We start from the raw sequence: 27,048 nt of genomic DNA, 5'->3' as shown, positions 1-27,048 counted from the left end.
ACTGGATGGGAAGCCTGAGCCAGAGCAGCCTCGGCCCTAGGGAGGCTGCGCGGTCCTGACACCCACAGATCGTATGGGCCGGGCCCTGCAGCACTGCGGCTGCAGCGTGCAGGCGAAGCGGCGCGGGCAGGCACGGCGAGCGAGCTCCCCGCGCGCCCTCTCGCCCGGGGTCCGTTCGAGCCCGCCGCCTGCAGGCCGCGGCGGAGCTGGGCGGGGCGCGCGGGCGCGGGGCAGGAAGACGCGGGCGGGCGGGCGCGAGTGAGTGCGCAGGCGCGCGGCGCGCGGCCCCGCCCACCTCCCCACCCCACCCCACCCCACCCCCAGCGTCGGTCGGGGCGGGCGGCGCGAGCCCTCCCACTCTTCCCCCGCGCCGCCGCACGGCCCGCGGCCCTCGCTTCCCCCCGACGCCCGGCGTGCGCACCCACCCGTCTTCCCGCCCGCAGGCCCGGGGCCTCCGCCCGCTCGCCCGCCGCCCGCCGCCGCCGCGGCCCCGCTCGCGTTCACGCTGCCTCCCGGGCCGGCGCGGCCGCGGGCCACCGCTGCCCCTCCCGCCGCCATCCCGCCCCCTCCCCGCCTGTTCCGCCCGCCCGCAGCCGCCGCCGCCGCCGCTCCGGATGAGGCGATGGCAACGGCCAACTTCGGCAAGATCCAGATCGGGATTTACGTGGAAATCAAGCGCAGCGATGGTGAGCGGCGCCGGGGCCGGCCGGCCCTTTGATCACTGCGCGGGGCTGTGGGGGCGGGAAGGCGGCGGCCCCGGCGCTTTTGTGTGCGGAGCCGCCGTCGTCGTGCGGGTGAGGCGGGCGTGGGGTCCGCCCGGCGCCGCTGCAGTGCGGGGGCCCGGAGGGGGCCGCTCCCGGCCGGCTTCACGATCCTCCCTCCCCCGGGCACTCCGTTAGGGATGGCCGTGCCTCGCGCTCCCCCGGCTCTGCCTTCCACCGGCCTCTGCATCGGTGGCGTGGCGAGGGTGGGAGCCACAAGATCGGGGGGAGGGGAGAGTGGTTCGGTACCGAGACACCCGACTGCCAGCCGGACAGGCCGGTGGGCAGCAGCCATCCGGTTGGTTTTTTTTTTTTTTTAACTGCTGCCCGGTTGTCAGGCCTCTCTGCCTCTCCTCTGCAAGCGTGCCGCTCGCTCTCCTTTTTTTGCTCGTCCCTTTCCCGGGAGAAGGGTGCAGAGAGAGACAGAATGCTGCACTCGGCCATGAAAAGGGGTGGGGGAGCAGCGGAAAGAAATACTCCATGCGCTTCGCCAAGGTGGTGATGCTGAAAGGGATGGAGAGAAGAGGGTGGACGCGGTCCCTGGCAGGGAGGGGGGTGGGGTGGGCGACCGGATGTTGATATTTTCACACCCTCGGGATGTAACTGAGAAAAGTGTAAGGCGAGGTGAAGACACACGTTTAATTCCTTTTTTTTTTTTTTTTTTGAGACCCGTAGGCTTATAGATGTTTCTGTGGGTTCCTCTTGTGTATGTGTGGGGGGTGTTTTATGTCGCTGACTTAGAAGTGTAAAGTAGAAGTCATTTATAGTGTAAAGGAAATGATGAGTACAAGGGGATGAATGAAATTGGTTTCTTTAATTCCTATATTGAAAAACTGGTTAGCTAGAATTGTGAGTTGATTCTTGATTGCATCTCCCCTATAACCAATTCTTTTTACTTCTCATCTCTTCACCATCCTTTACCCTAGCCTAGTTAATAAGGGCATGGCTGTGACACCTACTTCCTAGTTTCTTCCAGATTCGACCAGGTTGTCAGAGATGTGAGTAGGTTGGATTTCGTGTTACTTGTATTGGAAGACCCTTCATGGTTAATGATTTCCCCTCCTTCTTTGCATTTGATGGAATTTGTGGTAACTGGAAGCATCTTCAGTTTGTGTGTGAGAAAATGAATAAAGTTGTAGAGCTGTAGAAGTTACCAAATGGGTAAGAGATGCTTCCTTTACTTGGTGGATTGGGGTTTGCTCTATTATTTCTCTGCAGATACATTCTTGTAATCATTATGCTGTTTCATGCCATTTTATTTTTTGGTGAATGTGGGTTGGCTGTATATCAACAAATGTAGGATTTTTGTGTTAATCTAAAACTTGGAAGCATAATAAAATGTAACTTCTTTATAGTCTTGTAAGTCTTAACTATGGCTGTTAACTGAAACCTTCACAAAAATCACGTGACAGTTGAGAGGTTTCTGTTTTTTAGAGATGCCATTTTTTTTTTTAAAGTAATTTTGGTTCTTTGGAGATTCAAGGATATAGGATTATAATATTCCTTCTGCCATTAGCTTCAGCTTATACCAGAAATTCTGACATAAGAGCTTTATATTCTAAGTCAGAGTAACCTAGATAATATTCACAAGAAGTAGTGGATGTCAGTACAGTATGTACTGTCCTAACCTATAGGTTATAAATACTTAAGTGCCTTGGATGCAAAAGGGTAAAGGTAGGTAACTTTTAAAAATGTTTAAAACCTCTTTATTTTTGAAGACCTCATAGTCTCAGGCTGGCCTTGAACTTGTTTTGTAGCTGAGGACCTTGAATGCCTCCTGCCTCCACCTTCAGAGTGCCAATATATGAGGTCCTGGGTATCAAGCACTCGCCAATTGAGCTCCATCTTCAGCCTTGAATAGTGGGTAACCTTTAAAGGAAATAATTAGCATTCAGAGTGTTTTGCAGTTGGATTTCATGTGTAGAAGATTCCCCCCAAGCTTTCCCTTTTCACTTTAAGGGGGCTGTTTTTGTTCCCTTCTGTAACAGGTCAGTGGTTATTGCAATAAACAAACAAACAAGCCTTGTGGTTGAATTAGCACTGATATCCAGAGACTTGACATTGCAGAAGAAGGGCCACTCAGCCTGCTGTTAACTGGGCAATGTGGCAACGCATGCACGATCTTTGTCCCTGACAACCTGTTCCTATCAATGATGGTCTGTTCCTATCAATTAAAAGATTCCAAAGTCCAAATCGTAAACCAGAATGGGCTTATTCGTTTGTTTAAAGATCCTTCAAAAATTCTAATCCCAGTAAGTCTACACTAATGGTTAAAACCAGACTGCCAGTGGGCTTCTGAATTCCCAAGTCATCCTAAGTTATCTCATTCCTGACACAGCATATTTCCTTAAGCATTGATACTTGGAACTGTACTACTTAATAGTTTTCAGACTGCATGGCTAAAGTAGATAATCATGTCGAGCTTGGAGGCATGCGAAGATACCCACACTCATTTCAACCAGAGCCGGGACATCACAGGGTTAAAACCTCAGAACTTGCTTGAATACAAGTGCAGCACCCCTCACACCCAAGTGGGTACCAGTTGAGTGCATTGCTCATTGGTGGATTTTTTATTTCAAGCATTGTGTTAGGACTGGTGAAAAAGTTCAGTCTGGTGACCCGAGTGCAGACTCCAGGTATTCATCATGGGAGGAGAGAACCAGTTCTTGCATTATTTTCATAGCTAGCCATCTGGAATTTTATCAGGAAAGAAAACCCTCTGCTCATTCCTATACGATCACCTTCCCACTGTGATTCCCCTTCTGTGGTGGCCTCTTAGTTCAGGGTCCTCAGATGAAACAGTGATCTGAGGTCAGGTTGAGTTTTTCCTTATTTGGATTTTTTGTTTTGTTTTTTTTATTTCCCCCACACCCAATAGTCTAAGGTTAGATATGGCAGGGATTTGGCTTAGACTCCGGTGATTGCTTTCAGTCTCAGGTAAACTGGCAAGAGATTGGAATGGTTTCTTAAAATAGTCTTACTAGTATTTGATTCAGTTCCATTTTAGAATTCAGTGACTCTAAAAACTGCAGTTATAAAACCCTTAGCTAGGTAGCCTGTATTGGGGAAAATATTGTTTAAAGCGACATTAAAACAGACATTCTGTGTTAACAGTGACTGGCTACCCTTTAGGGGACTGGGCATGGCTGAGAAGTAGTATTTGAAAAGTGCAGCTGAGGTGGCATTGATCTCTTAGTTGATGTGTTACCCAATGGGATTGTTTTAAATTTCAACTAAAAATCTGGGAAGATTTCATTCGAATTTTGTACAAATGGAAACTGCGTCATGGGTCAGCAGGAGATAGCTTGTCAATGGCAGGTAAGAACCTACTTTGCATAGCATAAAAACATGACTACTAAGAATTATAACACAAAAGGAGGGATCCTCTGTTCCTTCCGAACTGTATATACTGTTTTCCCCAGCCTTGTCAGTATGTAGAAATTGTGTCTCACTCCTGTAAAAGCACTACAGAGCATTGTGTAGAGCCACACCGTGAAAAATAGTAGTTACTAGAGTATCCCAAGACCTAAAATCGTGGGAGAAAGAGATTCCTGTTTCTTAATTACACATTGAGAAACAGTGTCTTCATTAAAGCATCTGAAAAGCAGAGGAGATGGGGATTTCAGGGATGCTGGAGTTTAGGGCAGACAGGCTCACAAAGGTTTTTAAATGGCCCATTCTTTACATGCTTTGCCATTTATTACTCTGATAGTTCATCCTTACATGCCATTTTATAGGCTTCTGATGACTGGAGTCACAATTTAGCTAATTAAAAATAGGCAGTATAAGAATACAATAGTAATTATGTGACTTGTGGGTTAGGGTAGAATGTGTTTTTGTAGATTGGTAATTTCCTTTTGCAGGTGACTAAGATGGTATTGCTTTGGTGTTGTATTTATTAGGCATAGTTTTCCAGTTGCTTCTAAACATTATCTAATTGGGTTCTCACAGGGGCTAAAAGCAGAATAGGATGCATCGTTCTATGGCTGCAGAATTGGAATTTGACAAGCTTATATGGTTCAAAAAGAACATAGGCTGGTCAGATGCTAATTAGTGTTATTGACGATAGGAAGTTTTATACTTTGTGAATATTAATTTTCTTTCTGAGACACACAGGACCTGTAATAAAATTCCTTCCATTACCACCAAAGGAGTTTAGAAAACTCAATTTTTTTTTTAATATAACCAAGTCCATTTAAATGAAAACAAACATTTATAGACAATATTTGGGAATTTGGGCGTTGTTCTTTCCAAACTACTTCCTGCTGGTAAGGGGCGCTGTCATGGGGGATTTGAAGAAGATTCAGAAATCCTGGCTGTAGTCTGTAAGGCTGCTTTGTCCAGCTGTTTTGAATGTAGGGTCACCTGGTACTCTGTTTCAGGTGGTCTGGCTTTATCAAACCACATTAGTCTGGAAGGAATCCACATCTTTTCATTTTCTGTGGAAACAAAAATAGAAATCCTTTTCCCCAGTAAATTGTCCTTCAGCTTAAATTTTGGAGTCAAAGCATTTTTTTTAAATTTAATTTATTATTTTACATGTCGATCCCAGTTCCCTCTCCCTCCCTCTCTCCTTCCCTCCTTCCCTCCCTTTTACCCTCTCTGCCCTCTCACATGCACTCTAAACACCTTCCCATCCCCCCACCCCAATTCCATATGTAGGGGAGTGCCATCCAGTTGGGGTCATGTAGGTCTGACAGGTCATGTGAGGTAGGGACTAGGGCTTCTCTCCTGTCTCTAGATTAAGGCAGTTATCCCTCCATGGGGGATGTAGAAAACTCAATTTGTAACATAACTTGTATTTGCCAAATTGGTAAAATCAAATTCTAACACTTTATTATTTATAAAGGTGAAGAGTTAACAACCAAAGGTTTTTAAAAGTCACTTTTGCTTCCACTAGTATAATAGAAAGCTAAAAATCTCTATATTTATCGAACCACTCGGTTCTCTGACAGATGTAAGGAAAGGTTAATATATTAACTTTCATTGTCACGGGTATATATACTTTTTAATTTTGGAGGAAGCAGGAAAGAGCTAATTAAAGTTGTACTTGCCGAAACACCGAAAAGGAAACTAGTATGGAAACCCAGAATAAGACAAGGCGCCCAAGAGCTATTCTTTCTTGTATACTTGTGGTTAGTAGTATATTGACCAGTTGGCTCTAGTAGTGTTGGCTTATAATGCCTAGAATGCAGTGCTCCAGAGGGAAGCTGAGGCCCGAGGGTGTCTACAAGTTTGAGGCTAGCCCAGGCTACATGGTGAAGTCCTGTCTCAAAACCCAAAAAGCAGCAACAAACTTACATTAATCTTTTGCAAAACTTAACTCTTGAATTCAGCCACTTTCTGATTTCATATGCTCTGCTCTGTAACCTAAAAGTAATTGCTTAGGAGACTTGCTTGTTTTGAGGTCAAAGCAAATTCTTAGCTTAGGGATAAACATACAATTTACTCTGGATCAAAATAAGTTAACTCTTCTCCACCTTCTCCACGTGTGTTACCTAGTTGGTTGTTTTTTTTTTTTTTTTTTTTTTTTTTTTTGCTAAAATAATAGTATTATAGGTTGACTATCTCTAGTATGAAAATTTGCAGTTTGAAACTGCAAATCTGAAACTTTGATTACTTGATATGATGCCACAAACTGAAAATTGACACCTGATCTTATATGAAGAGTTGCAGTCAAAACATAGGCACACTTAAAAAAATCAAAATTAACCACAGTTTATGTGTATTAGATTAGACGTGTGTGTGTGTGTGTGTGTGTGTGTGTGTGTGTGTGTGTGTGTGTGTGTGTGTAGCAAATGAACTTGAGGATAGGGCCTTATCCTCAATCTATCTCATTGTGTGTGTGCAAACGAGTATTTCCAGTGAAACACATTAAGAGTGTTTAATGCAGAAGAGCCTTGGGTGCTCTTCCAGAGGACTTGGGTTCAACCCCCAGCACTCACATGGCAACTCACAACAGGCTGTAGTCCAGTCCCAGGGGATACAATACCCTCTTCTGGCTTCCATAGGCACCAGGAGTACATGTGGGCATGGACACATGCAGGGAGAACACCCCTATACTCTACACACAAAGGAAAATTAAAAATAATAAAAATCTTTAAAAAATAAGCATTCGTGTTTTCTCATACTAAACAAGTACTGAGGGTCTCATAGATGCTGTGAATGCTGTGTCACAGATAACAGAGAGCAAAGTAAGTTCACATGCATGGGCCGTGGGATCTTGTCTAATTAAAACACAATTAATGGTATATCATCTCGTTGTTGGTTAATTGTCTTAGCTTTTTGTTGTATTCAAAGAGTAAAATGAGGAAGCAAATGTCTCTAACGTCACACTCCATCCGGGGATGTAGCTCAGTGGTAGAGTACAAGATGCTGGGTTCAATCATGAGCTCTGTTGAGTTGTTTAAAGTAAAATTCATATTTCCAGGGCTGAGAGCTTTGCTCAGTGGTAGAGCATTTGCAGGGCTGTGGGTTCAGTTTGCCTAGACCTTTCTTATTTTTTGATAGTATTTTTCTCTTTACCCATTATAATAATAAAACTTGCAAATTCAAACACTAGTAGAATGTGAAGTATTCTGGAATGATTGTGGTATATGAAAAATAATGAAAATCTTATTTCTGTGTTTTAAAATTAGATTTCATTAAATTATTCCATGTCCTACAGTTATGTTAAAAATGGAATGAAGAGAGCCCTGATAAAGAAACCAGTCTTTTTATAGTGTGACTAGAAGGAATAGGCACATGCTATTCTCTGTGTACATCTTTACTTTTTTAGAGTTAGGCTCCAGCTACACCCACTGTGTGCCTCATGCTAGGCTTTTCTCAAGAACCCACATTGAGTTTTCTACAGCTCTCTCATTCTTCATAGCCCTTGGTAGTTAGAGGAATTGTCATTACTTGCCACAAGTGACCTGTTTTGTTTTTCTTTTTTCTACTTTTTTTTACCTTTGTTTTACTTTGAAAAGGTCTAATGTACTCCAGCTTTAAGGTTCTGGCAGACTGTCGGCTCCTATTGGCTGGTTTTTCTTTGGAGAACCTGAGTTGGAATCCTTACAGACACAGACTAAGGATGTAGGACATGGAAGTAGGTAGAGCATTCTATCTACCCACTGCTCATCCATCAGTGTGACTTGAGAATAGACTCCTTTTGCAGTGTCGCCTAGTACTTTCTCTGTTTTGTTTTATTTACTTTCAAAGATTTCCCCCCTTTTGTAGGTTTTGTGACTCATTTTTAACAAAGTTCCCTCTATGTAAAATTATTTTTAAAGATAGGGTCAAGAATGGAATATGCGTATGGTTACATTTGTTGTGATCATAACTTTTGGGGACCAAACCTATTAGCTTTTGTCTTCTACACTGCTGTTCAACTTAATTTCTTTTCTAAAAAGTTGATTCAAGCAGGGGATCTCTGCATATTGGAGTCCAGCCAGGCTATCCCCACTTCACAGAAGAGGAACTAAACTTACTACAGATTCTAGTGTGGACCAGGATTGTGACCCTTTATTTTCAGGAAAGTTGGATTTCCCAATGAACGGGACCTGGCTAGACTTCATGAACAGTAAAATGTAAATAGTGAAGGATGTATTAGTGGAGGAGACAGCCTTCTGGGCTTATGACACAGCATGGAAGAAGTCCTGAGCTGGAAACACAGGGCTGTTGATAAAGAGAATTCAGATGGGGCTGGAAGGGTGAGAGATGAACAACACACGCAAAGGGGGAGGGGAGCTAGAGCACCTTGTTAAGACTTGGAAGCAAAGGTAAGGGAAGCGTCTTGGAATTGGTTTCTAGGACACTTGGAAAATGCTGTGGGGCTTAATCTCCTGAAAGCTGTAATAGGAGTTAGCCAGTGATTAGTGATAGATTAGAGAGACAGAACTACAGAAAATGAGAATTAGCTTGGGTAAGATTGCATCAGTCTAGGAGGTGAACAGTGGTTCAGATCAGATGAGATGGAAATATGGCAGGAAGAACCTGTGTTATGTGGTGGTTTCACTTGGGGAGGAACTTCACATTCGTAAGTGTAGCTTATAAAAGTCTCTTTAGCTAAATCCTATTGGTGAATACCATGTAGAATACTTTAATGCCTGGATACATTGTAACATCAAAGAGAGAACCTTGGCCCTTTTTGCCATTGATATCTTAAAAGTAAATGAGTTTAAGATATGGGGCACTTCCAGCAAATGGTTAAGTGCAACAAGATTTACTTAACCTTTAACAAATTGCTTTGTTTTAAGACTGAGCCAGGACTGTCAGAATTACTGAAATATAAAGGGAGAATTAGAACAAAAACAAAAAACTTAGTTTTATCTCTTAAAAATTAAATGTTTATTAATTTATTTTATGTGTATAGGTATTTTGTCTGCTTGTATGTCTGCACACCAGAAGAGGGCATAGGATCCTTTGGAACTACAGTTATAGATAGCTTTGTGCTACTGTGTGGGTTTTGGAAATTGAAATCAGGACCTCTGCAAAAGCAGCCAGTGCTCTTAACTGCTAAGCCATCTCTCCAGTCACTAACAGCTAAAATATTTTCATTCTTGAAGTGGGCCTGAGGGTGTGACTCAGTTGCAGAGAGTATACTTGAAGTCCTCTGCACCCAAACATACACCAGCTGACTTTCCTTTTCTTTGTTGTTGTTTTTAGCCCATGTTTTCCTATGCTGGCATTTGCCTACTTTCCTCTCCCTTAAGATTTTGGATACTTTTTCAGTGTTTAGGATGTCTTAATTGCTATTTGAAATGACTTAGGAAGGGATATATGGGTAAGAGGATTTGGAGGCAGTGAAATTCTTGATAATAGTGAAGTTATTCTGGACAAAAGGGATATTTTCTCACATCTATGGAAATTATATCACTAGGAATAAGTCCTATTATAAGCCAGATAATGATGTGTGGTTGTAGATTAATTTTAACAAATGTACCTGGCGTGGGATAATGGTAGTATCAGGTATATGGGAGAGGGAGGCTGACTTGGGGTTTGCTGTGAAGAGACACCTTGACCATGCCTTTTATGAAGGAAATCATTTTATTACAGTTTTTCGGAGTTTAGTTCATTATTGTCATAGTGAGAAGCATGGCAGTGTATAGGCAGACATGGTGCTAGAGAAGGAGCTAAAAGTTCTACATCTTTATCCACAGGCAACAGGAAGTGAACTGTGTTCTACACTGCATAGCTTGAGCTTACTCCCAAGGTGACACACTTCCTTCAACAAGGACACACCTCCTAATAATGCCACTCCTATAGGCCAAACATTGAAACACATGAGTCCATGGGGATCAAACCTATTCAAACCCCCATCTTTGTGAACTTAAAAAGAGGGAAGGGGTGTGCAAACTTTATCCAGGCCTCCTTTGAAAATAATGGGCCAATTAATGGTAATCTGTAATACTCTAAGAATAAAGATGAATTAAACCATGGAGTCCAGGTTTGCATTTTTTTTATATTTTGTATTGTTTTAATATATTAGTACTCTATCTACATGTATGACTTTATGTCAGAAGAGAGCATCAGGTCCTATATAGATGGTTATGAGACACCATGTGGTTGCTGGGAATTGAACTCAGGATCTCTGGAATAACAGCCAAGTGCTCTTAACCACCGAGCCATCTCACCAGCCCCCCCTTTTTTTTTTTTAAGACAGAATCTCAGGTATGCTAGGCTGGCTTTACTTGAACTCACTAGGTAATGGAGGATGACCTTGAACTTAAAGTGCTAGGGTTATAGATATGTGCTACTACACCCTATTTATTCTGTTCTAAGGATTGAACCCAAGGCTTTGTACATGCCAGGCCATTGCTTTTCTGGTTTTTTTTTTTTTTTTTTTTTTTTTTTTTTAATTCTAGACAGTTACCCTGTCAATTGAGCTATACCCCAGTCCCAGATTTTTTTTTTAAATCAAACTTAGTCTATTGCTATATGAGAGTTGTGTTTGCTAAGAAAGATAATTTTAAATAAGCTATGTAGTGCAATGAAAGGATTCAGTTATATTTGACAACCATAATAAATAATATTTCAGCCTATGCATTTATAGTTCAGATGTTATGATGAATCCAAGCATACGTCTCTGATCATCCTTGCGATGGGCCAATATTGAATATAAACTGGTTGAGCAATAGCAGATCTCTGCTGTAAGATGTAAGCACATGAAATCTATTTTCTCTTTAAGTTTGGGGTACAAACAGCTTTAAAGTTGTGTGGAATTTTGTTTTGGTTTGGGAGCTAATTTTACAGGTATCAGGCCTATTATTTGCTGTGGGGCACTAAAGAGAAATGGATATAAGGATTTATCTATATTTGGTTTAGGAAATGAGAAAAATTAGAGGCTTCTAATTCACTAGAGATAAATCTTGGAATTTGGTCACAGCTGTTTGATAAAGTACTGTTATTGGTCAGAATTGTTTGTACTGTTTTAATAAAGAAATTGACTTGACCTTCACCTATAGATTAGTAGATAGAAGCGTAACACCTGGATTCCCTCTAACAGTCCTTCGTTTTAATTCCTTTTAAGAGTTCTTTATGCTATGGCTGTGTTAGGCATTGGAAGTCCAACCATTAATTATATGTAATGCTTCATTTTCCTTCCTAAGGTTTAGATTGCCTTTCCCTTGGCGGCAGCGGTGGTGGGTTTTGTTTGGTGGTTGGTTTTGGGGTTACATGTGGATTGGTGCTCTTTTCCCCACGCATAATCCCCCGAAACAGTAGGTATTCCTCCGTTCTTTCAATTGTAGTTTTATTTTGAGTGACACATTGCGTTTAGCCTTACCCATTCTTATGCTTTTATTAAAAGCCATTATTTAAAATAAATAGAATTTCCTGTCTTCCTGCTATGCCCCGTGTCTTTCCTTCTCAATTTAAGGGTGACTTACCTATTTTCTGAGCGATGTTGTACCTTAGGTATTGGTCCTAAACCTGAAGTATTTCTCACGTAGTTCTCACTGTATACATAAACTGAATTCTTTTTAGCCCATGCAGGTGGTTCAAGACATGCAATGTTTGCATGTTATCTAATGGTTTACTAAATATCTCCACTTGAACGTTTCATAAACACCTTATTTACCAAGCCCTTAATTGAGCCAATCCGTAAGTGTGTGTCGACACTTTTTTATATTCTTTTGCCTAATTCTGAAACCTAGTTGTCTTCCTTGGTTCTTTGCTCTGAACCGTAATCTACCTGAATTGTCTTAAGTACCTGCTCCAGTGCCCTTTTACCCTTCTTGTTTACTCCTGCACTGTGACTTTGATCAGGCTGGTGCTAACTGTTTCATCTGTGTTACTGCAACAGCTTCTGGAAGGCCTCTCCACCTGGGGTTAGCTAGTGTTTCTTAGTGAGCCTGAGCAGTCTAACCCACCTGCCAGCCTGTATTTTGAAGCATTGGGCTACCCCAGACATGCTGGATAACTCCTCTTCCTCTTTGGCCATTGTTAAACACCCCACCTTTTCCACTCCTACAGTAGGATGAGTTCAAGCTTTATGTACTGTGTCCCCTGTTTGTTCTGTCAGAGTGCTCATGAGAGTGTATTAACCACTTGATTCTGTCTGGTTGGACTCGGGGTCTACGCAGATGGCCTCTACAAAGATTGCTGAGTCGGTGATGAAATGAAATAGCAATACTACTCTTTCTGTACAAGCTTTGACATTCTAAAAAAGTTGATTTGTGTTTCTCAACTCCGGGCATAAAAAATGTGAAGTGACAAGTGCTGTTTAGTATTGTTCTTCGTGCATACTTTAAATTTTCCCCTTAAGTGTAATTACCTATTTAGATTAGCAATATAGCCCCATAGCTAAACACTTAAGTATCAGATAGAATGTGCAAGTGTTGAAAAATCTCCATCCTTTACCCACACCCATTTGTCCTACCAGTAGAAAGTATTACCAACTTCTCCTTTAGTGCAGAGCTTTGTCTTTCAAGAAAGTGTGTCTGTGTATATATATATATCCATTTGCAGTCTAGATATATTCATTTATGTGCTTCCCTACACAATAACTGTATAAAATGATAAAATTTAATTTAGTTTAATTTTGGAGACAGAATCATTATTACTCTGCAGTGTAGCTCAGGCTGGCCTAGAACTTATGATGGTCCTTTGCCTCCCCTTCACCCAATGCTGGAAATACATGTGTGGGGCTTCCCCTCCCCTCCTGTAGAGTATTTGAGCACATAGTCTCGTTCTTCCTCGTGATTACATTTTGTTAGTAACTGGATATACCAGAGTTTTATTTACTTGTCTTTTATTGACATGTGTACTATTGCTTCATTTGCAACTACTGTTGAAGGGAGTGTACACATGTGCCACTAACAAGAGAGAAAGTCTTGTAGAAGCATTTTAAAGAATTACTGGTAAAATATTGTTCACTTTTGGGGGATATTTTTCATTTGTATACTTGATACTTCAACCCTATAATTTGAATAATTACACACAAAAACATTGAGTTTGTAATCCTAGGCCTGTGATAAACAGCTGCAGCCTTCTTAAAAGCTGCCTGAATCTGAAAGGAATTGATTTTTTTTTCATGTTTTTCCTTTTAAAAATAAAATACATATACCTGCTGTAGAGTAAGTATTCTGCTGTTTTGTATGCTTGTAATGAAGTTTTGTCAGTACTCTTGATTGATTTATTTTGGCTCTTGTCTCTTCCATTTGCAACCAAATTGTACTTTACATGCTAGACAAGGTTTGTGCTCGCCTAATTGGTTGCTGGCATTTCTCAACCTCCCAGCTGCTGTGAATTCAGCTGTAAACCAGGAAACATATAATAGGGTCCTGTTCTCAGAGACCAAGAGGCAATCAATTGTCAACATTTGAAACTTGTTTTTGACAGTTCAGTAAATATATGAACTTTTACAAATCAAGGATCACTAACACCTGTCTGAAGTAACCACATTGATTTTAAAATTAGAAAGCCTTGAACTTCATGTATTTATTTTTATTCACTGAATCAAGGGACTTGAATTGGAACATACATTCTTTTAACTGTTCATTTGTAGTTTTTTTTTTTTTAAGAAATAGTTTGCATTAATATTTATTTATTTATTTATTTATTTATTTATTTATTCATTTGAGATAGGGTCATACTATATATTCCTGGCTGGCTCCTGATTGCTGGAAATGCCTCTTTTACTGGCAGATATTTGAAAGTTGAACTCTAAACTGTGTATTTTTATTATGAAAAAAAGATGGGCATCGATATAGAGATTTTTAAATAGGCTGAACATAAAATGGCATTGAAATAAAGGCTATTATTTCAAAATTGTATACATTTATTTAGCCAGTCATATTTTTATAACTTATCTTGATATTTAAACTTGAGGAATTTACTTTTCCCTTAGGTTAAGTCATGAACTTGCCTGCCTGACTTCCTTTCGTCTGATTCTTGAATTTTGGTCTAGGGAGATAGCCTCTAGCTTTAACATATTCGAACACACAGTCTTTGAATTCTGACTTTGTAATAGCTCATCCAAGAGTGATTAGTTTAATATATGTGAAAATATTGGTCCTCAGCTGAAACATATGAGGACCCATTTTAAGGCAGTTGAATAGGCATGACCCATTGGAGGTTAATGAGTTGTTAATTCCTTTAAAAAGATGTGTGTGAAAATGCTGCTGGGTAAACTTTACTTTTACTTTAAATGGGAAGAAAATTTAGTGTATTAATCAAACTAATCAATTTCAGCAATGTAGCTAATAGAGTGAGTTTCCTGTATATATAAGCACAGTGTTTGGTCAGTGAGTGTCTTGGGTTTACTATTGTTGTGATGGAACACCATGACCAAAAGCAAGTTGGCAAGGAAAGAATTTGTTTTTATTTGGCTTACACTTCCACATCATAGTCCATCATTGAAGGAAGTCAGGACAGGAACTCAAACAGGACAGAAACCCAGAGGTAGGGGCTGATGCAGAGGCCATGGAGGGGTGCAGCTTACTGGCTTGCTCCTCGTGATTTACTCAGCCTACTTTCTTACAGAACCCCATGACCAGCTCAGGGATGGCACCACCCATAATGGGCAGGGCCCTCCTTCATCAATGATGAAGAAAATCCCCTATGGCAGGGTCTTAAGGAGGTGTTTTATTAACTGAGAGTCCGCCTTTCAGTTAACTCTAGTAATTTGTGTCAAGTTGGTATAAAACTATCCAGCACAAATAAGCAATAAATAACATCAAATTAGATTTATAAGCAACTTTTTTCCTTCTTATAGTTGCTCTTTGCTCATTGTCATATTTTCTTCAACATCTTCTTAACTACTTTATTGCTCATTCAACACTGAGTCAAACAAGGTGGTAACTAGTATTAAGTGTGTAGGATGCTTTGAAAATGCTTTGAGGACCCATGTACTCTGCTAGGAAAGCTTCCACTTGACTCTGACTAAAGCTTTGTCTTAGCTCATTGTCACTATAACAATACCCAAAAGTACAGAATTGATTTAAAAGGTTTATTTAATTCATATTTCTGGATGCTTGAAAGGCCAAGATTTCATCTGCCCAGGTTCCCTTAAGCTGTCATGCTACTTAGGGCATGGAGGAAAAAAGGGAATGTGGGTACAAGACCACCAAGGAAGCTGAACTCGCTTCATAGTAACCAGTCCCAGTAATAACTAATCTCCTTAAGTAAGAATGTGAGCTCCTGCAGATGGTTCTAAATTATTTATTAGCACCCTAGTTCCCTCTTTAGAGCCCAGCCACCTCCCTTTTGAATGCCAACCAAGGTTAGCAATTGATTTGATCTCTGGGACCTGTAAGGTAAAAGCAGAGAACCAATTCCTGCAAGTTGTCCTGTGATCTCCATATGTATGTTACAGTATGTATGTATCCATATATACAAGCACAAGTAAAATGTAATAAAACATTTTAAAATGAAAATAAATCATTTTATGAGGCTAGCGTGTGATACCAAATTTTAATATTTGCTTTTTGGCCGTGAGAAAGGAAAATTGTTGATCTGTATCCAAAATCATACGCAGTTCATTTACAACCAGACTTCTTAACAGTTTGATACTATTGATTTACTTTTTTGGATGGGAGAACTGATTTTATAATATGTACAAGTAAGCAAAAGGGTAAGATTATAAAGCAGACTCATAAGAACCGTAAGATGGGAGAGGCTGCTGCGGAGTTAAGTAAGCTCTCATGACAGTGTGCCTTGGGTTCAGAGACGAGGAGTAGACTGGTACATACGTGCCTCAGCTGTGACAAGCACTGTTGCAGATAGAGGGAGAAAGTGCTGTTCAGGAAACAGTGCTGACAGGTTGGTTTTCTTGAGGGAGGGAAGGAAGGTGCGTTACCTTACACAGTAACTAAATGCCAAGAGATTAAGGGCATGAATATGAAAGGGCGTGGTATACTTTGAAGAAAACATGAGAAACTGTCTTAAGTGATCTCAGTCTGTGAAGAATTTTATCTAAAAAGACTTCATTATAAGTAAGTTTGTTTTAAGGATTGCCTTGGTAAAAATGACAGCCTCGGGTTGCATTGTTAGTAGTTTCTGATCAAGTGCAAAGAGGACTTCATTTCCTCCCCTGGAGTTTAGTGTTAGCTGCTGCATCTGCTTGGTTTTTTATTACTAGGTTTATACATTTCATTTTTTTTTTTCAGTATGTTTTTCCTGCATGTATGTATGTGTATATCTTGCATGCCTGGTGTCTGGAGACCAGAAGAGGGCATTAGCTACCCTGGAACTGGAGTTACAGATGATTGTGAACCAGCATGTGGGTGCTGAGAATTGAATCCCGATCCTCTGGAAAAGGAACAGTGGCTCTTAATCACTGAGCCATCTCTCTAGCCCTCACCTGGTTGTTTTTGTATTTTGAGGATTTCTGCATCTCTGCATTGGAGGTTCCAGTGTCTAAGAACCTGCTGCTGTCATTGGCAAGCTATAGGTTGTCTGTAGAGGTTCAGGACTTTGAAATTGTGACTTATAGCATTGATACTTGATATTTTGCTGTACATTTTTGTCACTCCTAGTTATCGGTACAGAAGTTTCTCTAAATAATTGGGATGTGGGAATGGATGGCCCGCAGGAGGGATGTTGTTGGTGATGTGGGAATGGATGGCCAGCAGGAGGGATGTTGTTGGTGATGTGGGAATGGATGGCCAGCAGGAGGGATGTTGTTGGTGATGTGGGAATGGATGGCCCGCAGGAGGGATGTTGTTGGTGATGTGGGAATGGATGGCCCGCAGGAGGGATGTTGTTGGTGACTTTAATCTTTCGGGATGTGCATGTCTCACCCATTTTCAGTTGTGCCCATCATGGTGTAATTTCATAGACCCACTCACTCTCCCGTCCCACCATAGCCTCTCCATTCCCTGCTGGTTCTTTTTTGCTGTTTTGCTCTGAGGCAAGGTCTTAGATATACTCCACCCCAGACTGACCTGGAACTTGTTATATAGGTCTCAAAATTTTAGCAGTCTTCCTGCCTCTGATTTCTGAGCGCCACTGTAACAGTCCAGCTGGGGTTTGTTCTTCAGGGTTAGGGTCTGGTATTCAAACACATTTTTTTCTGGGCTCAGATGTTTGCTTTCTTGCTGTTGGTGGAACACTCAGGTTTTCTCACAATAACAAATTTCCCCAAAACTTGTTACTGCAATCTTGTCTCAACTAGTGGTTATTCCTTTTGTGAGATTATCATGTGAGGTTCTTATGCTTAGGCAGCAAGTGCTTTTACCTGCTGAGCCATCTCTCCAGCCTTCCTGTTTGTTTGTTTGTTTGTTTGTTTTGAAATAAGTCCCTGGCTGGCTTGGAACTCAGTATCTTGTGCAGGCTTGCAGTAATCCTCCTGCCTCAGTTTCTCTAGTGCTGATGCTACAGATATGTGCTGCCATACTCAGCTGTAATTTGGTTTTAAACCAGAATCATTTGGTTGATGCATGGAGAACAGAAAGAAGGGCAGAATGGCTGGAAACGGAGACTAGTTGGAGAGTATTAGAGTCATACAGTGATACAAATCTGTCCTTGCGTTTTTCCTTTGGCAACTTCATACATCTGTGCAGTGGGTTTTGGTCATTCTCACACACCCTTCCTGCTTTCCCCTCACCCCCTCTACTGTTTAAATCGTCCTTCCAACAGTTTCCACCCACCTTGTTTCCATGTCTTTTTGTGTGTGTATGACTCACTGAGTTAATTAGAGGTGTAACAAGACAGATGTCTCGTACAAAGCAGTAGAATTAGTGTAAAGAAGGATCTGGCTTCAAAACAGTTTAGTAAAAACATTAAGATTAATGCTCAGTGTTAGGATAGAAAGGAATACAGTCTTGTTTTGGAAAAGTAAATGGAAAGCAACCTTTTTTTATTATTTACGGATGCGTTGTTGGGTTCCCTGCAGTTGGGATTACAGTTTTGAGCCACCTGGTATGGGTGCTGCAACTGCTCTTAACTGGTGAGCCTTCTACACCCCTTAATTATGCTTAATAAAGGAGTATCTAAATCTATGCTGTCTGTGGAACTGTTAAAATTAATAGCTTAGCTAAAATTAATGTATATGATGTCATGGAAGCAGCAACTGTGTGTGTGTGTGTGTGTGTGTGTGTGTGTGTTAAAAAAGATAATCCCACCTTTTAAGAGTTACAGCTGAGAGATGGTGTGTTCAAGGCTCAAATACCCTGTTTCAATCAGTATATCAATTGCTAGTACTTAACACTCCTAAGTATTTGTTGGTTGATTGCTTTAGAGACATGGTTTTATGTAGCTGAGGGTGAACATGAACTCACTGTGTAGTGGAGGATGGCCTTGAACACTTGACTTATAATTTCTACTTCCCAAGTGCTGAGATTATAGGTTTGTACTGCTGTGTCCAGCTAAAAGTTTAATTTTTATAAGACTTCGTAAAATTTTTATGTAGTGCACCTGCATGCACACACGTATGTACGTATGAATGTGTGTGTGAATTTCTATATATGTGGTGATTGACAGTAATTTTATTATCTTTAATACAATATTAGCATTATAGTCTTGTTTTAGGTATTTGAAATATTGTAAATTATTTTAAAATAAGTTATAAGTGCCCTAAGGCTTTCATCTGCAGGCGGTGGGTGGTTGGTGCACTTGGGAGTCAGAACTCTGAGTTTGAGGTCAGCCTGGTCTGTAGAGTGAGTTATAGGAGCCAGGGCTACAGAGAACCCTGTCTCAAAAAACAAAGAGGGTTTCATTTAAGAAATGCATGCGAAGATTCCTTATGTTCAGCATTTTATTAGGTAATACATAGATGTATAAAATCATTTCTATATTTGACTAATAAATGGAATGAAGATACAAAATAAGCAATAAATATATGGTGGATATGTATGTGAGAATCTATTAGTCTGATTGTATGAATTTGTCATAAGGAAATAAGTGGCAAGTATGTAATGACAAATAGTGATGTTCATGGCAGTTTATTGAAAATGTAACCTCAATGACTGCTATAAATTAAACAGAATACTATGTAGTGGCTTAAATTAATGATTAGCCTCTATAGTTACTGACTGATAAGGTCCTCGGTCCACTAAAAGGGAAGGGAAACAAGTTTAAAGCATTGTGTTTCATATTCTGTCTGTTGATGGTAAGATTACAATCATCAGAGAAAGTATGTATATAGATTTGGGCAAGAAACATGAGGAAGAGGACATTTGGGGACTCACATTCTTTTTCTCTGTACAAAGATAATGTCTTTAGTTTTCCTGTATATGATTTAAGTGATTGTCATATAGTCTTTTTATTAGTATAACAGTTAATCATGTATCTTTTTTTATACCACAAGGTCAGTTTGGAATCATAGTAGTTTACTTCCTAATCATCAGACTGTTTAATGGCATAAAATTTTAGTCACCTGTGTCTCTGTGACCATTTTTCAGATAGACTTATTCTTATCAAATACCCTGAGTTTCTGGACTTGATTTTATGAAACTAATGGACAAAGTTCTTTTGTGAAAATTCCTTGTAAGACTTGTCAGATTGTACATATATGGATATGGGTGTGTGCAAATTATTAAGTTGTAGTTAGCCATGTTTATGAATGCTGTCATTCAGTGCTTTTAAAATGTGTGTTTTAATCCTCACTTAGGCCGAATACACCAAGCAATGGTGACATCTTTAAATGAAGATAATGAAAGTGTAACTGTTGAGTGGATAGAAAATGGAGACACAAAAGGCAAAGAGGTATGGTTTCTGATTAAACATCATTTCTAGTCAAGAGTTGGAATACAAAACAAAACTATAATTTTATATAGTATAGATATTCTGTATCATTCCTTTAAGGACTTTAAAATAGGGATGATTCAGTGGTTAAGATGAGTGGCTGCTCTTCCAGAGGACCCTGGTTCAATTTCCAGTCCCAACATGATTTTCACAGCAATCTGTAATAGTCCCAGAGGATCCAACACTTCTGATGTCCAGGGGCACCAAACCTGCACATGGTACACAAATATTCATGCCGATAAAACCCCTATACATAAAGAAAAGAATTCATTTTCCAGTGAGTTTTAAAAGTTAACCAAAAGGAGACTATATATATTAGCTGTTTATTAGCTCAGTGTACAAGATTTGAAAATTGCTATATATAGAAGTAACAATTATGTAGTTTTGATGGTCACTTTTTCTTAAATTATTGTTTAACAATGTAGTTTGCAAAACGGCGTCATACTTTAGGTTGAAGTCATTTAAGAGTCTTTTGTTCTATTATTCCATGTTTTTGTTTAAACAGATTGACTTGGAAAGCATCTTTTCGCTTAACCCTGACCTTGTACCTGATGAAGAGATTGAACCCAGTCCTGAAATACCTCCACCTTCATCCTCAAAAGTGAACAAAATTGTAAAGGTAGGTGATGAATTTAGGGGCGTGTGTTTGCACTCACTCGGGCTGACTTGAGACTGGTAGACTCTGAAGAGTATGTGTATATTAAGTATTGATTGGTTTACATTTTTTAAAAATTGTACCATTTGCATCCATGCATACATATACATGCCTTCCTGAGTCATGACAGTCTTTAGATCATATCATAAAAATTCCTTTCCTGATTAGGATTTGGGGTTGGGGGACTGATAGCTTCTCTGTAGAGATGAGTTAAAGTTGTTTTGTTGTCAGTATTGAATGGATGCTTACTGACTGACAAATTACCTGTTTTTTCAGAATAGTAAATATTCTGATGATCTTTTAAATTGGTAAGAGTAGTGTGACGAGCCGTGTTGTTGGTGAGGAGATGCTTCAAGGCATTGCTGCACCCTCCTGGAAGCTATAGCTCTACAAAAGTGAAAGGCCCATTAATTTTATCTTTTTAAAGGTAGCTCTTCCATTCTCCTGAAACTCTTTAACTTTTAATAAATTCCATGAAAATAAAATCATACAGTCCTGCTACGTTGTTGAACCTGTTTAATTCAGTGGCATCTGTTGATTTTTCTACCTTGTGCAGGTACCATGTTAATACATAGATGAATATGACATAGCTTGCAAGCCTATAAGAATTGTATATTTTGCAAGGAGAACATACATAAACATGCAAATGTATTATAGAGACTTAACAATCCTCAAAATAATTCGCTTTTAAACTACGTTATATGAACATAAATCTGAGTTTCAGTTCATATAACTTACTCATAGTGAGAGTCACTGCTTAAAGGTCCTTAATGTATACATGGACTGTTTCCATACACATCTTCAAAGCCTTAATGGATTGGCATAAGTTTTATCTACCCCTCCCATTCCCATGTTGAATTCAAGCCCAGTTTTTCTCCTTTGCCTTGGCATTCTACATCTCAGCTTTGATGTATTGTTGTTAAACATTATTTTTCATTATAATCACTTGATGGATTTAAAAAACACTGATTTCTGGGCCCCACTTTGGGAAATAATACTACTATCCAAATAGTACCTAATCTGATTGGAATGTATAGCTGGGATTGAGTATAACTAAAATTATTTGCTGTGGGTTTGTTTTTATGTGAATTCACTCTTAGTAGCTATGTAAATAAGACCAGAAGTTGGTTGCCTTCATCTATGCAGTAGCCAAGCTTTTACAACCTGCAATGAACCCTTTTTAGGACAATTCACCATGTTTGATATTTCAGTTTAATAAAGGAATCAATATTGTATTACTGCCTTAGATCCAAAGATGTAATTTACTACTAATTTCTCAATCCAAGATCAAAAGTACTCCAACACCCAAGGTTTTAACATTTTTACTTACTAATACTTTATTCTTGGTTTGTGTATGAGTGTAGGTGTGTGCATGCCATGCCATTCAGGTGGCGTTCAGAGGACAGCTTTCAGGAGTGGCCATTCAGGTGGCGTTCAGAGGACAGCTTTCAGGAGTGGCCATTCAGGTGGCGTTCAGAGGACAGCTTTCAGGAGTGGGTTCTCACCCCCGACCTTGTTGAACCCGGCTCTCTTGTCTCTGCTGTACTGTGTCTGCAGGAGTGTTAGGATTACAAGAGCACACAAGTACATCTGGCTTTTGTGTGTGTGTGTGGAGTGTGTGTGTGTGAGTGAGAGAGAGAGAGAGAGTGGGGGGGCACGGGTCTAAGAGGGACTCAGGTTAGACGTGTGAAGCAAGTGACTGTACCCACTGAGCCATTTTGCCTTCCCCCAAATGCAAATATTTTGAGAGCAAACATCAGGCCACAGGAGAAAATTCCATATGAAACCTTATGTGTTGAATTTCAGTCAGAATAAAGCTACACCAGAAGTATTATACAAAATTATCTTTACAGTGATTTGAGGTCCTTGGATAAGAGCAGTTGTACCACAGTCATGAGGGTTTGAGTCTGCCTAGCTAGCATACATGTAACTAAACAGCAGGTGTGACTGATGCTCTACACACCTGCAACCACAGTTCTGTGGGTGGTAGACAGTGAAGGATTGGTCGCTGGGGCCTGCTGACTGTCAGCCCAGCCCAGCTCAGTGAGGAACCCTATCTCAAGAGAATAAGGCGTGCACGTGCACGCACGCGCGCGCACACACACACACACACACACACACACAGAGAGTGTCTCTCAGACTGTGTGTATATATAACTTATATATGAAACAAATAAATGTGCATTTAAAATTGAGTCCTTTTGCCAGAATATCTGATTTTACACACTTGAGTGCACATATACAAACTTTCCCAAAGACATGAATAACTATGAAACATTTCTGGACTCAAGCTTTTCAGATAAATACATCCCCAACCTGCAATCATTTTTGGCTTGATAGATTATAGTGTAGTTACTTAGCCTTACTTTACTTCACATCTCATCTGAAAAGGCAATAACAGTAACATGTTCTCTACCCTCTGTGTTGTGTTGTGTTAATGTGTTCATTTCTGAGTTATGATGAAAAATTGTACTACTGAACTTTAAAATTACGAACATTCCTATATATGACCCGAGCTCAGAATTAAGAAAATAGAGTTGTATAAAACTGAAATGAATAATGTCCTTAGAGCAATATCTTTCTCATTTCTGAATATATGGGGATTTGGATATGTGCCTCCTGCAGGAGCTTGACTATTGATAAATTGGCAATTTTTCATTATTTATAGTTTTTCTCCATCTGGTTTATGTTACTATTGCTTGTTTGCTGTCATTGAATTAAAAGAAGCTGGGACAGTGATAGATGTGAGGAATGCATGTAATGAATATCATTTTCTTCTATAGAACCGACGGACTGTGGCATCTGCTAAGAATGACCCTCCCCCAAGAGATAACAGAGGTAAAGTAGACCATTATCCCTTAATCTTGTCTACTGACTTTTTAGCATGGCCTCGATGAGGTGTATCAAAAGAAAATACTACCCTTGGTGCTATTTGTTTAAACTGCACATGGTTAATTTTAAGATTAGTATTTCTGATTTCCTATTATCCCAATAGCATTAGTAATTTCTCTTTAGTTTAAAGAGTATGAGGTAGTTGGTGAGGCATGCCTGTAATTTGAGCACTCCGGGAGGCAGAGGCAGGAAGATCCCTGCAAGTTGGAAGCCAGTCCAGTCTAAATAGGGAATTTTAGGTCAACATGGCTGCGTAGCAAGACTCAAAACAAAACAACAAAATTCAAAACTGTGTGTAGAAACTCAGCAGAGCATATAGTTTTTATCATCTTACTCGGTCTTTAAAATTTGAGGAGGACATTAACGAAAGAAATGATGTCACCAGGATGAATTTCATTATCACTGGTTTGCTCATAATTTTCTCACTAAGAGGCTCCCAAAAAGTTTAACAGTTACTTGAAGTTTGCAAAAGAAAATTTAAATGGGTATAAATTATAGTTGGCTTCATGTTTCATATGTTCAGAATGACTGTCTAGTTGTGTGTCTCTGTGTGTGTGCATGGACGTAGCACAAGATGGCCAGAGAAGAGATTAGAAGCAGAGAGGAGAAAGTCCTTCCATTACTACCTTTCAAGTCTTTGAGAGCTTACATTTCGTGGTGAATTTTCTGAGCCTGTGTGCATGGGTGTGTTGCATGTTTGAAACAGAGACTCTGTAGCCCAGGTTTGTTGGAGCATGATACAACAGCCAAGAATGATGCTGAGCTGTTATTGACCTTTTTGACTCTGTCCAGTGCTGGATTTACACATGCCCCACCATATCCAGCTTTCTGTTGGTATTTAATTTTCAGTTCTTTTTTGTATTTTTGCGACCTCTACATTGGGGGAGTACTCTGCTGAAGATTTGCGTGTTGGGGAGCAAAAGAATCTGTAATTTAAGGAAGGTTGGAAGGACTTTTACATTTGTTTTCTATTTATCTAAGTCATGTACAATTTTTTTTAATGACAATGCTTTTTGTATTGCATATATACTCTTGGAAATGTCTTTGCATTCTGAAATTGTAAGACATGTGTTTCATGTGCATCTTTTAAAAATGATTATTAAAGATCAATTTAGCTTTGGTTTTAGGTGAATATTTAGTTTTATAGCTAATATCACATTGGTGAAAGTTAAATCTGTACATTTTTGCTTGTGTTTTAAGATTTGGTTTCCTTATTGTTGTAACTTGCTGTACAATTTTTGCTGGCCTCAGACTCAGATCTGCCTGCCTACTTGCCTCTTACCTGATGTAACTATACTTTTAAAATGTCCTAGCTATGTCAATTTATTGGATAGAATTGACCACTTTTAGTAGTTTATACACCATTTATAGAAAAGTTTGGCAGTTTGCTAAATGTAAATTATTGGCCATTTTGGAGGGGTTGGGAGGGTAGTTACAAGACAGAGTTTCTCTGGTTAGCATAGCTGTCCTTGAACCCACTCTGTTGACCATGCAGGCCTCCTACTCACAGAGATTCACCTGCCTTTGTCTCCTGAGTGCTGGGATTAAAGGTGTGTGCCACCACTGGTTGTCTTTTATGACTTTTTTTTTGAGGCAGGGTCTCACTATTACCCAGGGTTGCCTCAAACATGTGCTGATCCTCCTGCCTCAGCTTTCCAAGTGCTGGGGTTATGGGGATGAGACTTTGTGCCTGCAATGAGTTCAATATTTATGCATCACATTTGACATGGGGATGTCTTTTCCTTTTACCTTGGTTAGCTTTTAATACTGTTTTGAATTAAATTTGTTTTGTAGTGGTTGGTTCTGCACGCGCACGGCCTAGTCAGCTTCCCGAACAGTCGTCTTCTGCACAACAGAATGGTAGTGTTTCAGATATATCTCCAGTTCAAGCTGCAAAAAAGGAATTTGGACCTCCTTGTATGTAAATAGAGTATTGAGGATTCAGTCATTTTTAGGCATACATGTAGTCTCTCTTGGTGGTCATTACAAATTCCTAAGTAGTAAGCAATCTAAGACAAACCTGGCTGAAGATTTTATTTTGCCAACAAATTATAAGGATGTGTGCATATATTACATATATATCACTTTGTGTGAGGTTATAACAATGGTTCAATTGCTTTGGATTTAAAATTCTGGCGAGGTGTTTTGTTGTTGTTCTAGAAAAAAGTTAAACTTATTGATCCTTTCAATTCAAAGGCCTGTGATTCTAAACCAAGAGATGACATGTATCAGTGTGTTCGAGTCGTTTCCCTTGACTCATCTGTATGATGTCCTGTTCCTACTTTGGTTAAAGCAGCTCATAAGTCAAGTTCACCTAGGTGTAATTGGCATGCTCCATTACTGTGGCCTTTGTGTATGTGTGCTGAAGTTTTCCTAAAATTTCTGTATGTTAAGTGTAACCCTGCAAAGAGAGAACTGAGCTTCTGCAGCTCATTCTTTTCCTTTTAGCACGCAGAAAATCTAATTGTGTTAAAGAAGTAGAAAAACTGCAAGAAAAACGGGAAAAAAGGAGATTGCAACAGCAAGAACTTAGAGAAAAAAGAGCCCAGGTTTGTAACATAAACTCATAATTGTTTTCTTGAAAAGGTGGGCGGGGTAGATTATAACAGTGGAAATAGTTGATTTTAAAATGTTTAAGGACTTCTCAGCTACACAGCAAGTTTGAAACCTGAGACCCTGACTGCAGAGAAAAAGAATACACAGAATACTCATGCTTAGCAGACATGCCACCTGGTGTTCCCTGGGGTACTTCATAATGCTCAGCCGTTGCTGTGAGCCCTAGATTCTTACTGCATGTTGTGCTTCCTAGCTGACAAGTTGGTGTCCTTTTCTAAAGAGAAGTAGAAGCGAAGATAAATTTCAGTCACCGTCTTAACGTCTTTCTTCGGTATACTCTAAATATTAATGGAAAAATCTGACATGAGTATTAGTGATTTATTATTCATTGCAGGGAGGCTATTGATCATTGCTATTCATAATTTAAAAACCTTGTCAGTATTGAATCTGAAATAAATTGCAGTCAAAATTCAATACCTTGAATTTTTTAACTTTTTAAATATTACCTTAGTTTGTGCTGCTTGTAATGGCATTCCTGTCAGCACCTGGGAGGTGGAGGCGGGAAGACAAAAGTTCAAGGTCAGCTTGGGCTACATGAAACCCTGACTCCAAAAAGCAAGCTAATTATCTTTGTGTGTTAAGTTTTGTTATATTGTTTGTTTGTTTTAAGCATCCTGGTTATCTTAGTGTTAACAAAGAGAAGGGAAATAAATGTAAATGAACCTATATTTTCATGTATTTGTAAGACTATATTTATATTTAAAATAGGGCATGTATATGTAACTAAACAGCATGCTTATGCCTTCAGACCAAACTTTACAAAGAATCCTTTAATGTTTTGACAATAGAACTGGCATGGGCAGAGAAAAATTAGTACTGCGTTGGGAGGAGCAGTAGTGATGGGCAGGGTAAATAAAGAAGGAGCCTTGTTATGAACATGACTGCAGGAAAAACTCCATGGTGACTTCTGCAGAGCTGATGATACTTAATATTGAAATACTAGATGAAGTAGTTCTGA

At 39.8% G+C, this 27,048-nt stretch overlaps 1 protein-coding gene across 4 annotated transcripts in view; it reads left to right on the top strand.

Moving 5' to 3' along the window:
- The first annotated feature begins 481 nt into the window (after window positions 1-481).
- Window positions 482-27,048, top strand: part of Kif2a (kinesin family member 2A) — a 53,716-nt gene continuing 27,149 nt past the window's right edge. The window contains exons 1-6 of one of the 4 annotated variants that reach the window (XM_051182899.1): window positions 482-686; window positions 19,795-19,889; window positions 20,434-20,547; window positions 23,366-23,420; window positions 25,269-25,334; window positions 25,923-26,023. In XM_051182899.1, the coding sequence (XP_051038856.1) occupies window positions 623-686; window positions 19,795-19,889; window positions 20,434-20,547; window positions 23,366-23,420; window positions 25,269-25,334; window positions 25,923-26,023 (495 nt within the window). In that variant the 5' untranslated portion in view covers window positions 482-622. Of the gene's footprint in view, window positions 687-19,794; window positions 19,890-20,433; window positions 20,548-23,365; window positions 23,421-25,268; window positions 25,392-25,922; window positions 26,024-27,048 lie in introns of all 4 variants that reach the window. The other 3 variants (XM_051182898.1, XM_051182901.1, XM_051182900.1) reach the window with 3 other exon arrangements.

The sequence above is a fragment of the Phodopus roborovskii genome, unplaced genomic scaffold (assembly GCF_943737965.1).
Source record: "Phodopus roborovskii unplaced genomic scaffold, PHOROB, whole genome shotgun sequence".
In the NCBI taxonomy this organism is placed as follows: domain Eukaryota; kingdom Metazoa; phylum Chordata; class Mammalia; order Rodentia; family Cricetidae; genus Phodopus; species Phodopus roborovskii.
This window is presented reverse-complemented; position numbering and strand designations above follow the sequence as displayed.